Source organism: Physeter macrocephalus, unplaced genomic scaffold (genome assembly GCF_002837175.3).
Source record: "Physeter macrocephalus isolate SW-GA unplaced genomic scaffold, ASM283717v5 random_1574, whole genome shotgun sequence".
NCBI lineage: Eukaryota > Metazoa > Chordata > Mammalia > Artiodactyla > Physeteridae > Physeter > Physeter macrocephalus.
In genome coordinates this window covers 306-14,272 of record NW_021146665.1, presented here as the reverse complement: position 1 = coordinate 14,272, position 13,967 = coordinate 306, and the positions used below count along the sequence as shown (strand labels likewise).

The 13,967-nt window shown below is 57.0% G+C and overlaps 1 protein-coding gene and 1 long non-coding RNA gene across 6 annotated transcripts; both read right to left on the bottom strand.

The window, feature by feature from the left end:
* Nucleotides 1–594: 594 nt before the first annotated feature.
* LOC114485462 (uncharacterized) lies at nt 595–2,132 on the bottom strand. The gene is made up of 3 exons (XR_003678887.1): nt 1,768–2,132; nt 1,229–1,260; nt 595–678 (listed from the first exon to the last, which is right to left on the bottom strand). It is a non-coding gene; the product is annotated as an uncharacterized lncRNA (long non-coding RNA).
* A 2,906-nt stretch (nt 2,133–5,038) lies between these two features.
* TAFAZZIN (tafazzin, phospholipid-lysophospholipid transacylase) lies at nt 5,039–12,534 on the bottom strand. 5 transcript variants are annotated; one of them, XM_028486916.2, is made up of 10 exons: nt 12,103–12,534; nt 11,809–11,937; nt 10,739–10,784; nt 10,490–10,575; nt 7,145–7,225; nt 6,993–7,034; nt 6,709–6,771; nt 6,511–6,563; nt 6,043–6,120; nt 5,722–5,943 (listed from the first exon to the last, which is right to left on the bottom strand). In XM_028486916.2, exons 1-10 carry the CDS (start codon nt 12,209–12,211, stop codon nt 5,818–5,820), a joined length of 813 nt encoding a protein of 270 aa, XP_028342717.1. In that variant the 5' UTR covers nt 12,212–12,534; the 3' UTR covers nt 5,722–5,817. The 5 variants fall into 5 exon arrangements, with proteins under 5 accessions (XP_028342715.1, XP_028342716.1, XP_028342714.1 ...); XM_007119994.3 differs by having other exon boundaries at nt 5,722–5,919; XM_028486914.2 differs by lacking the exon at nt 6,511–6,563 and having other exon boundaries at nt 5,039–5,943.
* Nucleotides 12,535–13,967: the final 1,433 nt, after the last annotated feature.

Genomic DNA, 13,967 nt, shown 5'->3' with positions numbered 1-13,967 from the left:
GAGAGAGAGAGAGAGAGAGAGAGAGAGAGAGAGAGAGAGAGAGAGAGAGAGAGATGAAAGTTTGATCAGGCCCGTTGCTGGCAAGGATGTTAGGAAATAGTCTCACCTACACAGTGGTGAGAGTATCAATTGGTAGAACTTTTTGGGAGGATAATTTGGCAGCATCTAGCAAACTAAAACGTGTATGACCTTTAACCAAGCAGTTTCCCTCTTAGAGATCCATTCAACAGAAATACTCAGCCAAGCACAAGATGCACATACCAAGAGATCCATTGCAGCGCCATTTGTAGCTGCAAAGATGTGGGCACTTGTGACTAGACACTGGGACACTGTGCCCCGCCACTGCTGCTGCCGCCCCTGCCCCTCCAACACCGTCTCCTTGGCCGGATTCAATCTGCGTGCGGAACCCTCAACGCAGCACAGGAAGGCGCCCGAGAAGGGGGACTAGATGCTGGGAGCCGCCGCACCGTGTCCACGGTGACTCCCACCCAGCGCCACGGAACTGACAGACCGTTGATCACCTGCGCTTGTCCGAGAAACTGCTTCTGAGATTGTAGTCATGGTGTCACACGTGGGGCTCGGACTAAGTGGCAGTGGAGCTGAAGACAGGAGGTGGGCTTGCCATGGTCAGGGAGGACAGTGGCTGAAGGTGGCTCTTGGATGTCTCTGAGTTGGGGACTGGGAGATGAGGTCGGTTGGGGACAGTTCAGTTTGGGTAATTTGTGGGGCCCCCAACTGGCCATGTCTGGGCCAGCTGAGGGGAGAGGTTTGTGCTGGAGCTTGCTGTGTCCCCAGAGCCCTGGGAGAGGTTGGAAGTCCCAGTGCCACGATCTGATTTGTATTTGAAAAGGCGGATCTGGCTGTGGGAGCAGAGCAGATGATAGGGATGGGAGTGCCAGCAGAAACCAGGAGGAGGCTGTTGCCATCGTCTGGGAGAAAGATGATGGGGGCCTGGCCAGGGTAATGGAGGGGCAGAGAGGGAAGGCAAAAGAGACCGCAGGGGTCACTGCCTCAGTGTTGGTGCGGGACTGAGGTTCAACCAGGTGGCATGATGGCGGGGCAAGGGCCCCAGGAGCATCTGAAGTGAGAGGCCGAAGCCAGGGCAGCCAGCGAGGGGTGGGGAAACCAGATCCCCGCATGCTCAAGTCCTTCCCTGGCCTGGCTCTTACTCTCACTCGCTGCCCTGGGGCTCAGTTGCATCCCCTCGGTCTGTCATTCCGTCACTCACCAAAGTCCTAGAAATCTTGCTCGGCCCAGCGCCTGGGGGGGAGAAAATGAGGACCCCCAATTGGAGCATCACAGTAAAGTCAAAGTCCTCCAGGCCCAGGACAGACCCAGCAAGGGACACGTTTTGAGAGGAGAGTTCTCTAATGATGCCACAGGAGTGAAAGCTGTCGAGGGAAGGGACAGAGGCCCCAGAGATCAGAACAGTGACACAGCGTGGCAAGAGGAGCCGATGGGACTTCCCTGGTGGTCCAGTAGCTGAGGCTCTGCGCTCCCAATGCAGGGGGCCTGGGTTCGACCCCGGTCAGGGAACTCGATCCCACATGCCACCACTAAAGACCCCCGTGTGCTGCAACTAAAGATCCCACATGCCGCAACAAAGACCCGATGCAGCCAAATAAATAAATAAATATTTTTTTTAAAAAAAGAGGAGCCAATGGCCATGGGCAGACTTAGGAACACAAAGGGCACCATTTAAATAAAGTTTCAAGGCAAAGACTTTCTCAGAAGTGTGACCTTGCTGGCCAGCCGTCTCTTGCTCACCATCCTTAAGGGAGAAAGTCCCGTGGCTGCTTTTCTTCTCCCTCAGTTCCCGGAGGTCCCTGGAGTGGTGACCCTCGGGGCTTCCTGAAGCGGTTGCTATGGGCCAGGCACTGAGTCAGGCTCGGACCCTGCCCCTCAAGTTCACAATCTGATCTGGAGGAGACGCAGAATAGTGGGTCACAACCCAGGGGGATGGATGTTCAAAAGGGGGAGACACAGGGCTGGGAGGGAGGCGCAAAGAGGGGCACCACCTGAGTCTGCTTTGACCACAAGGTGACATCTAAGCTGAGTCACTCACTAAATGTTGATAGCGCCCACAAGCACCTGTGTCCGGTGCTTCATTCTTAGGGTAAAAGCATTTCTTCGTTAAAACCCTTCTGGGCCCTCATCATCTCCATGTCTTCTTAAATTGCTTTAATATAATATTGGACACATCCCAAAATATGTGTAATATCTGTGTGCTACATAAATTACATAGACACGTGTGGCCTGTGTCTTACGCACGTTACACATGATACGTTACTGTATGTGAAATATACAATAAAAGGAGCCCTCATCACCCACCCTGGACTTCACAGAGCGCTGCCAGTTCCTGGGCAAGACTCTGTCTCCCCCAGTCCCTTTTTCCTGCCCCACGCCCAGAAGTAATGACTACCCTGAATTTGCTGTTTATCATTCTCTCTTTTTTGCTCTTACAGGTTGACCACTTTGGTGTGTCCCCCTAAACAGCCTAGTGCTCAGCCTGCTCGTACCTGAGCTTGACGAAATGGCATCGTCCCGGTCGTAGTCCTGCGCCGGGGATGCGGGTAGCATCGTGCCATCCTTGCTAGTCTGGTGGTGAGCCTTCCACGACCCCTGGTTTCACTCTCCCCTTGGCAGATGCCCGTGCTCCCTACCTTCCCTGTTTGCCGGGAGGCTTTTCATGATCTACGAACGCAAGATGTCTCAGGGGCCATGGTAGACGGCACGGTCGTTCCCAGTGATTCAGTCTCCCCCTTCCCGTAGGAGCACCCCTCCTTGCCCATTGCCAGGCAGGAGACACACTGGAAGAGGCAGGTTCCAGGGCACCCCACCGTAGCTGGGATCCAGGGATCAGGAGACCACCAGGGGCCCTGTGGGAGCGTTACGACCCCCGCGCAGCAAGTGACTAGGCACTGGAACGTTGCTGCTGAAACCCTGAACTCCATGCTGTGCTGGGTGTGAGACAGGTGAAGGGGCGGGAAGGGCGCCACCGCCTCACCCCTGCATCCCACATCATCTCAGGTGTGTCCCCAGGCAAGGTGGAGTCCGCACCCTGAGCCTGCTCACCCAGACCACCGCTCAGCCCTCCCAGGCTTGCCTTCCCCACACACTCCTTGCCCCCCAACCCTACGCTGGCCAAAAAAAAAGTTGCAAAATCCACGTGTACAGCGCAATGACTTAGCAAAGCAAAGAAACACTCCCTTGGCATCACCGAAGTCAAGAACTCAAATGTCTACCCCCCCAAACCCCCTCATCCCCCTCCCGTCACTTCCTTCTCCCTTCCATCAAAGTGACCACAAACCTGATTTTTGTGGTAACCTCTTTGGTTTTTATAATTTTACCGATTGTGTCAGTCTGTCCAGGATGCTATGACAAAGTACCACAGACTGTGGCGTTTATAAACAGCAGAAATTTATTGCTCACAGTTCCCGAGGCTGGAAGTCAGAAATTAGGGTGCCATCGGGGTGGGGGAAGGCCCCCTTCCGGGTTGCAGACTTCTCATTGTATCCTCACTGGTGGAAGGGGTGAGGGAACTCTCTGGAGCTTCTTTTATAAGGGCACTAAGCCCATCATGAGGACCTCACCCCCATGACCTCATGACCTAAGCACCTCCCACAGGCCCCACCTCCTAATACCATTAGGGGATTAGGTTTCAGTGAATTTGGGGGAGGCACAAACACCCAGGCCGTCGCACGGGATAAGCAGGCATCCCTCAATATGATGATTTCGTTTTGTCTGTTTTCGGACTTTAAATGGAATTATTCAGTATTACATTTTGTGTCTAGATTCTGTGCTCAAAATTGGGAGGTTAGGGACTTCCCTGGCAGCCCATTGGGTAAGACTCAGCGTTCCCAGTGCAGGGGGCCCGGGTTTGATCCCTGGTCGGGCAACCAGATCCCACGAGCCACAACTAAGAAGTCCGCATGCCGCAACGAAGATCCCGCGTGCTGCAACTAAGACCCAGCGCAGCCAAAATAAATATTAGAAAAAAATTGGGAGGTTAATGTGAGTCACTGCATAACAGTGACATGACTGCTATTCCCCTAGATAGATATTCTGCCAGTTATTGAGCCCTTCTAGTGTTGAGAGACATTTGAGTGGTTTCCCACTTTGGCTAGCACGGCTGGTGGTGCTGCCAATACTTGCGTATGTGGTGCACATATACGTGCATTTCAATGGGTATATATATATATATACATCAGGTCATAGAGTGTATGTAGTAGGTTGAATAGTGTCCCCCCAAATTCATGTCCACCTGGAACCTCAGCATGTGACTTTATTTGGAGAAAGGATCTTTGTGAGTATAATTAGTTAAGATGAGGTCATAGTGGAGTAGCCAGCCCTAATCCAGCGAATGGTGTCCTTATAAGAAGAGAAAAAGAGACACACCGAGAAGAGGCCATACGAAGCTGGAAGCAGAGATTGGAGCGAACTTGTGTCTTCAAGCCAAGGAACACCAAGATTGCTGGCCACCACTGGAAGCTAGGAGAGGGGCAGATCCCTCCTCAGAGCCCCCAGAAGGAGCCAACCCTACCGTTACCTTGACCTTGGACTTCTGACCTCCAGAATTGTGAGAGAATAAATCTTTTGTTGTTTTAACCCTACCAGTTTAGGGTGCTTTGTTACCGCAGTTACAGCAAACTCATACAGTACATGTATTTTCAGCTCTGCCATTGTGTTTCCTCTTCTATGAGATGCCTGCTCACATCAATCTTCCCGTTTTTCTATGCAATTGTTTATCCTTTTACTGATTTATAGGAGTTCTTTATTTATTCTGGGTGTGAGCCCTGCGTTAGTTACGTGTATTACAAATCTTTGGGTTTTGAAGCAAGTCCATTAACCTCGCTCTGCGTCCTTTGCAGAATGAGATTAATCCCTACTTTTGCAAGGTTGTATGGGGATTATAGACAGTGACGGAAGTCTTAGGTGACTGGTACACACTGAGAGCCCACCTGGTCAAGTGCTCTTGATGTGCCCAGAGCTCTAAGGTCCAGCCTTCCTGTCCAGAGGGCCACCTCCCACCCCCACCCCTACAGAGAGGCCAGATGTAAAAGAGCACAACACAGATGCTTTACTGTTTATAAAACATGAAAACCCAGGCCCCAGGGAATTCAAGTGATGCCAGGGAGGCGGAAAGGACAGAGAAGTCGGTAGGCCTCAGCGTGGGGGCAAGGGGCCGGGTCTTGGGCCCTTGCTGCGGGCCCCATTTGGCTGGGCTCTGCTTCTGGAAAAGGGCAGCTCCTCTACCTGCAGCCCAGGGCTGGGCCCTGCCCCAGGGTCCCACGCCTGTGGCTGACGGCCATCCCTGAGGACGTGGTGCGCAGCTCCTGATCAGGGCAGGCGCCACCGTAGAAGCCAGGCCTGGCCACCGCCCCGCTTCAACTACCATCCCTCCGGTGCCCCCCCACCCCGGGAGAGAACACCCTGAAGGCAAGAAGGAAGGAGGCCCCTGCCTAAATGTCTTCTTCCTCCCTGCGTGGCCAAGTGGGAGGGGCAGCTGAGACCCTTCTTTCAGCTGGAGAACCACAGAGGAGCTGGAACGCTCACCAACTCGGAGAGGGCACCCGTTAAGGGTTCGGAACAAATCTGTCTACAAAACCGTATGTGAGCTCAAAGCATCAGTCCATCCCCCAGCCCAGCTTGGTGCAGGGCCAGAACCCAAAGACGGCACCGATCGCCCGGCAGCTGGGACTCGGGTCCCAGAGCTGCCTCGGTCCCAGGCCTCGCCGCCGCCCCTCCCCGCCCCCGCCCCCCCCGTCCAAGAGGTAGCCGGGGCGGGGTCTGGGCGGGGTCTGGGCGGGGTGGCGCCTATCTCCCGGCCTGCAGGTGGTAGTGGAGCTGCTCGGCCTGGCTCTTCAGGCGCTGGAATTCCTCCTGGATGAAGTCCGTCAGGGCTTTGCGAATCTCCACCTGAGGGGAAGGACTGGGGCTGGCCTGCAGCCCTCAGGGAACTTCGCCCAGGGTCCCTGGGAGGCCAAGGGCATAAGGGATAAGGGCTAGGACAGCTCTGGGATGGCCTGGGGGAGAACTCACAGCTGACTTGTTCTCTGCCCGGAGCCGCTCGAGCACAGGCAGGGCGCTGAAGGGCTTCCCAATCAGCACGGTGATTTTCTGTGGGGAGACGGGCCACCAGTGGGTGACAGGAGCGGGGGGCGCCCACAGCCCCAGTACCCTGGGGAGCCAGAGGCCAAATCCTGTCCCCACCTTGCTGACTACTCCCTCGGGTCCACTCTAACCTCTTTAAAACGAGGTGGCTGGGCTCAGTGCCATCCAAGGGCCATCCCAGTCCCGGGGTCCATGCCCTCGTCATTCCATCCTGTCCTGTCCCAATCCCAAGGCCTGCCCCGGCCCCAGCCCCGGCCCTGGTGCCAGGAAGCCCCCCCCCGCTTCACTCCGTTCCCCCCTGCTGCAGCCTCCTGGATCTGGCCTCGGTGGTGCTGGGTGGGAGTCACGGGGCAGATGGCAGACAGACAGACAGACACGGTCAGCAGCCCTACCCACCTGTCCAAAGCGGGGGAAGTAGGGCGGGCTGTTAGGAAGGACGTCGTTCATTCCTGTAGCACAGCAGACAGAAGGCTGGGAAGCAGGTGTGGGGTGGAGCAGGGCAGCCTGGGCACCCCCTCTCTGCCACCCAGAGGAGACCCAGCCGCCAGTACCACCGAGCGAAGCCCCTTTCCCCGGGCCGCAGCCTTGGCTCACCGACATGCCACAGCGGCAGAATGACAGGATTGAGATGACACTCGGCGATGAGGCGTCCGATTCCTACCCCGGGAGAGCAGAAACGGTGGCTTGAGTGGAGCTTCGGTGCCAGCCCACGGCCGGGGCCGCTCCTGCCCTCCCCCAGTTAAGAGCAGCTGCCCTGGGCCAGCACCTCTGCAAGGCAAGCCCTTGTCTCGGCACCTGCCCTTCCTGCTGCCCCCAACACGCTCCTCTGCCCCACCGGCCACGGTCCAGCCCAGCCGGAGAGGGCCAGTGGCTCTTACCCCACTTGAAGCGCAGGAACTCGGAGCTCATGTTCACTTTTCCTGTTGAGAGACAGGATGGAGGTGAGGCTTGGGGGCTGCCGGGCGGCAGCGGGGGGGGGCGGTCCCACCCACGTTCTTGAGAGGGTCACGACCCTGGCAGCCCCACTGACCTTCTGGGAAGATGTGCACCCAGTCCCCGTGGTTGAGCTTCTCCAAAATGAAATCCATTCCCCTCTGGTAGACGCCATCTCCTGCCAAGAGACAGTCCCTCCCTCCAGTCTCCATCCTCCAGGGCCCCTCCTCCGCCCTCCCTGGGCACGAAGCAGCAGCTCCCCATCCCCCAGCGGGCAGCCCACACGAACACCTTCCAAGGCTGGTCCCTCTCGGGCCTGCTCAGCTGCCTCCCTGATTGGGCTCTTGGAGCTTTAGGATGAGCCACCCCTGGGGCGAGCCGACCGTTTGCTGCCTCTGGCCCAGTGTGTTCGTGATTTCCAGCCTCACTTGGGCCCCAGATTCTGGACAGCGGCCCTTTCCCCGGGGTCTCTGCCAGGCCAGTTCCCGCAGACACTCCTCACAGGCCCCCCAGCCCTTCCTGAGCCCCCAGCCTCTGCCGGCCCTGCCTCCTGCGGGCCCCTTCCTTGAAGGGCTCCCCCTAAAAACTAGACTCACCCTCAGCCAGGCCTCTCGGGAACGGGAGAACATTTGACGGAACACAGTGTCACTGAGAGTCGGGGAAAACTCAAACCTGCTGCGTGGAAAACAGCAGGGTTGAGCCACCCCCAGCGCTAGCAACACTCGCCTTGGAGTTGCCCTGAGACCACGACACTGGAGCCAGGTGGCCCGGCGGCCAGCGACAACAGAGACATGAATGCCTCACGCTGCGTGCTGGCTCTTGACCTGGAGGCACATGGGGGCAATCTGTACCCACGCGCAGTTAAGAGCCTCACTCGTCAACCTTGTCTGTAGAGTGGACAGAGACAGAGAAGGGGGGAGGTTGAAGAAGCGGGGTAAACATCCTTATGTTATCAAGGAAGGAGTAGAGAGCCGCATCACAAAGAGGGAGAGAGACAGACAGACTGACACCAGGACTATTTGGGCCAATGCACTAAGAAATGGACTTTCAACCTGTTCTCTGCAAGGCGGAGTCTTTGGAAGGTGCTAGACAGGGATCCAGGAGTCTCAACCCAACCCAAATGGGAACCCGGCCCGGCAGCTCCCTCAGGGGCTGGAGCTAGGGAGCAGTCACCCACTGCAGTTTCTCAGGGCGGGCGCTGCGGCTGAGAGCAGCAGTTTCCCTGCCTGGGCTCGCATTAGCCAGTAGGGCTGGGCTGCAGGGGCGCAGGCTCCCGCTCTACAAAAACCCACTGGTGCAACCGAGCCATCCAGCTTGGAATCAAAATTTACAAATACCGTGCCTTGGGAGCAACACTTCATAACGTTTAGCTTTTGCAAATGCTACTTCTGCTCACTTGTATAGCTTGTGCAGGATCACTCTGACACTTCACGTCCTATCACAAGGCCTATGCTTGGGGGCAAAGGGGAATTTTCCGGAACGCAGACGCAACATATGCCACATACTTCCTTTGCTTCAATACGTGTTGTTAGATCTTTGCTGCACGTCACATGCGTTTGAGAAACAACTTGTCCCTGCCCACTTTCTCTCACCAGAAGGTGCTTAGGATTAAGATTTCACTTGCTGCTTTTATTGTGCAATAAAACTTAGATGTGGGTCAAAAAGAAGAATGAGACTAGAAGTGGACATGGAAGGCCTCTGAGGTTGCAGAAAGGAGGAACTGAGGCTCAGGGATGGGGTACATGAGCAGAGTCGCCATCTCTCCGAGCAGTGCATGATAAACAATGCCACGGTCACCTGCCACGACGTTGTAGCCTCTGCTTGTGTGTTAGTGAAAGGAAACAGCCTCCAAAAGCAGCCAAAGAGAAAGTGTTCCAGGTGGCTATCTCTGGGGAGTAACTAGGTCTGCGGATCTGGAGGGCGGGCGCTGCAGCTTTTCATGAAAGAACCTTGTTTATTATTTGAGGTTACTTTATTGGATTTTACCATGTTTTACTTCCATCTACTAGAAGTAAGATTTCCCTGACCTCCAACGCCCTTTGGTTACTTCCTCTTCACAACCCAACCTCTGGGAGGAGTGGCCACCCTCCCCCCGCCCCCGTCTACCCCCCACCCCGCCCCGAAGCTCCTGTGGCCGTCAGTCCAGAGAAATGGCTTCTCCAGGGTCACTGGAGGCTTCCACAGTACCGAGGGGCCCTGCTCTGCTTCTTTCCTCTCTGGCCACTGCTCTCCACTGTCTTGGTGGCTCATGTCTCCTTCTGTGCTGAGGTGCTGTCCTAGGCCCCTGCTCTCTCCGTGCTCTCCCTGTCTACGATCTCACTTCTATGTTTGTGACTTTGTTTGCGGTTGAGTTCCCGGTATCTTTATTCCCAAGAGTTCTTTTGAGTTCCAGAGCTGCGCATTTCACCGTCTCTGGACCGTTCCCTCCTCAGGTGCCAGGCTCCTCTCAACTGCCATGCTGCCTTCCCCTAGTCCCATCCTCCCAGTGGCTCATGGTTACCAGACGTCACCTAGTGCCATCTTTGCGTTTTCTTTTCCTCGCCCCCTCCTACACCCAACCTATCAAGTCCTGTCCACTCCGCCTCCAGAGCGTATCCCAAAGCCGTCTCGTCTCTGCCCTCCGTGGTGACCCCCGGAGGCCCAGCTACAATCCTCGACCCCGCTTCTGCCCTCCAGGCACACTGCAGCCGGGGGCTCGCTCTCTAACCACACTCGAAAGCCCCGTCACTACCCTGATGAGAAAGCGGAGCCCAAATTGTTCACATGATTGTTCCAGAACCTTCACTTTCAGCCTGCAATGCACGTTGTCTGCCTTTATCACGTACCTCTCCAGTGTCTGCTACATGCTTCCCGTGTCTAGGATGCCTTTCCTTTCATACTCTCCCTGGAAAACTCCTGCTTCCCCAAAGGAAAAAGCAACCTGGATTTGAATCCTGGCTTTGCCACCTCTCGCCCTGTGACCTTGGGCCAGCACCTTTATCCCTCTGAGCCCCTTTATCTGGAGAAGGGAGATGAAAATGGGCCCTACCTCCGGAAGCTCTCGAGCGGTGCTGAGTAATCACTCAACGTCACACCCCTCACCCTACAGCACAGGCCACCGCCATCAGACACTGATGACACCACACTGCCGTCAGTGAGTCTCTCTCAGCAACGTCCTCAAGAGAAGGAACCGTGGATAACGCCTCGTCCACTTCTAACACCGGAGCCAGAGGCACACAATCCTCAGGCAGTCGCAGGGAATGGGGTGCTCTCCAAGAAGCCACCGCCGCCCCTCCCGCTGCAGGATGAAGCTGGGCCTCACGTGAGTGAGGCAGCGGCCCCCGGCTCCCTGGCTGCCTGTCCCACCAGGGTCCCTCTACTCCCAGCACTGCCAAGCCAGAGGCATGGGCCACCAGTCTCCCGGCCCCAAGGGAGGCCAGAGAAGCCCCCAGAAGCACCTCACCTCGGCACACGGGCACGCACTTGCCCAAGCTGAAGAAGTGGGAGTGCAGCTCCTTGGTGAAGCAGATGTCTGCGGCCGCGGGGGTCCTGGAGTGGGGACAGACGCGGTCAGCGCGGCCTCCCCTGCACCCTGCTTCTCTGCCCTGCCCCCAGCATGAGGCCTGACATCGTGGGCAGTGCAGAATGGAGGCACAGGAGGGCCTGCGGGGCCCCACCCCGTGCCCTGCCTGGACTGCTGGACGCTCCTCACCAACGCATCACCTTCAGGTTCCAGATGTGGCGGAGTTTCAGGATCCCTGGAGAAGGAGAGGAAAGACTTCATGCCCCAGCTTACCTTGTACCTAGGGGGCGCCGATTTCTGTCACCCTGTTTCAGGGAATGAGGGACATGGACAGCAGCACTACCATTTCCCTATGGCCCAAAGTGGCATCTTCCCGACCCTTGGGCTGGACCCCCAAGTTCTCCCTGGCCCCTCCCTCTCTCCCACCTCCTATGCCTTATTAGTCACCACAGCTGGTCTGCCTACCTCCCCGGTACATTCTGACGCTGCCTATTCTTCTACCCATTCCCCCATTGTCACTGCCACCACCATGGTCCAGGTTACTGGATGGCTCTAGAGCCTCCTTCCTGGTCTCCTGGAATCTGCCTGTGGCACCCTGCAGGCCATGCTCTCTGCCCGGCAGCAAGGGCGAGCTATGAAAGGCTCTGATTTGACCAAATGGCTCCCCACGAGCTCTGCCTCCTAGTCTATAACCTCCTGAGTTCAGCAGTAGGAGCCCCAGGCACCCCTGTACCCAGCCATCTAGGTTACTGGAGCCAAGAACCCCCCGTGAAGTCAGCAGAGCAGGAACTTCTAGGTGGGGCAGCGGGCTCCCAAACGGGGCTGGTGGAAGGCTACAAACCCAGCCTGGGGCAAACCTGGAAACAGGACACAGATCTTCCAGCTCCTAGCCCAGAGTTTCCTTGACAGGACACTCTGTGGTCCTCAGATTTGTTCCCAAGGCTCTTTGGAACCGTCAACAGTTTAGAGAATGGGGGGTCTGACACATTGGGCCTGATACATCAGAGTAAAGAAGCTGTCAGACCTTGCCCTGCAGCCATTCCCTCCAAATATCTGAGGCCCTCTCCAAATTACACTCCCTAGGAGGATGCTGAAGGGGCCACAAATCAAACTTTCATCCCTGGGGCAGGACATCCCAGAAACAGGAGTGCCAGAGCTATGCAAAGCAGCCCGTGAGGAGTGAGTTTGTTCTGCTTGTGTTTGGCCCTGTCCCAGGTTCCCTCCTTGCTTCCCCAAACCCAGCACACTGGCCCGTGTACCCCAGAGGTGAGGGTCATCCATGCAGGACTGGTGATTGGACACCGTGATGAGGGGTGTGGCTGGGCCTCGGTTCTCGATGAGCTCGTACAGCACCTCCTTGTTGTGGACGGTGAGGTGGTTCATGTACTCTGGCGGGAGAGCGGAAGGGTCAGGATCTTGGCCTCCTTTCCGGGGAGCCCAGGGCCCCCCCACCGGCCAAGCCAGCCCCTGCCAGCGCCACCAACCCCGAACCCCAACTCTGGTTGGGCGTGGACACCCGTGGCCAACCCTGCCTCGGCTTTGGGTCCACTCACTGGTCCAGAAGCAGCTGTAGGTGCCCACCAAGCCCATGACGACGCTGCTGGCCAGGGTCCAGGTGAGCGGCGGCACCGCGGGAAACGGCCATTTCACATGTAGGGGCATCTCCCCCCGACCGAGCTTCCCCCCCGCCCCCGGCGGCCCGGCGCTCCCACTGCCCTGGGGCAGGCTGTGGGGCTGCTCCAGGTCTGTGTCCTCAACCGCTCGGGGGATGGGTCCCTAACAGGCCCGTGCCAGAGACGGGCGCCGCGGCTCGGCGCGACAGGGGACTCGACCAAGGTCACCCAGCGGGTCAGGCCAGAACCGGGCCCGGCCCCGATCTCTCTCCCCACACCAGCCTCCCTGGAGCCAGGAGACGGGGTGCGCACTGAGGACCTAGTGCGTACGGGGGCAGCAGCCGCGAGGCCCCCGCACCCGCCGGAAAGCGAGCCTGCGACGGCGCCGGGCTCTACCGCCATCTGTCGCAAAACGCGCTCAGGCCGCTTGACGGCAGCGGGGGCGGGCCCGCGGGCCGCGTGGCCCCGCCCCGCTCCGGAGCAGTCCGGATTTGAGGCCGCACGCCGGCTGCAGGTCCGTTTTGTTTTTTGTTTTTCGTTTTTTTTGCGGTACGCGGGCCTCTCACTGTTGTGCTCTCCCGTTGCGGAGTACAGGCTCCGGACGCGCAGGCTCGGCGGCCACGGCTCACGGGCCCAGCCGCTCCGCGGCATGTGGGATCTTCCCGGACCGGGGCACGAACCCGTGTCCCCTGCATCGGCAGGCGGACTCTCAACCACTGCGCTACCAGGGAAGCCCTGCAGGTCCGTTTTGTCTCATTAGTTCCTCCCCGGTAGTCTCCGTGAGTAACATGGGCTGCACAGCACGATTACCTGACACCACGCTACATTGGGGCTGGTTTCCCTGGTGGTGCAGTGGTTAAGAGTTTGCTTGCCAATGTAGGGGACACGGGTTTGAGCCCTGGTCAGGGAAGATCCCACATGCCGCGGAGCAACTAAGCCCACGTGCTACCCGCGCGCCTAGAGCCCGTGCTCCGTAACAAGAGAAGCCACTGCAATGAGAAAACCGTGCTCTGCGCGCAGCAACGAAGACCCAATGCAGCCAAAAATAAATAAATAAAATAAATTTATTTTTTTTTAAAAAGGGGGTTCCCTGGTGGTGCAGTGGTTGAGAGTCCGCCTGCCGATGCAGGGGACACGGGTTCGTGCCCTGGTCTGGGAAGATCCCACATGCCGCGGAGCGGCTGGGCCCGTGAGCCATGGCCGCTGGGCCTGCGCGTCCGGAGCAAGATCGGGGCTGGTGGAGCACATTTACTTTAGTTTTTTTTCCCCTTTGCTTTCATTAATTTCATATAACATGGAATTAACCATTTTATAGTATTTTATAGCATTGTATATTACATAATTTTATGTATGTAACATATGTAATGTTATGTATTGTATATGTTACATTATTTAATTTTACATAATTAGCTACATACAATTTATTTAATTTTTAAAATGAATGAATTTATTTTTGGCTGCATTGGGTCTTCGTTGCTGCGCGTGGGCTTTCTCTAGTTGCATGGAGCGGGGGCTACTCTTCCGTTGCGGTGCGTGGGCTTCTCACTCCGGTGGCTTCTTTTGTTGTGGAGCGCGGGCTCTAGGTACTAGGGCTTCAGTAACTGTGGCACGCGGGCTTCAGTAGTTGTGGCTCGCGGGCTCTAGAGCGCAGGCTCAGTAGTTGTGGTGCACGGGCTTAGTTGCTCCACGGCATGTGGGATCTTCCCGGACCAGGGCTCGAACCCGTGTCCCCTGCATTGGCAGGCGGATTCTTAACCACTGTGCCACCAGGGAAGCCCTACAACTTTATATAATCACAATACTAC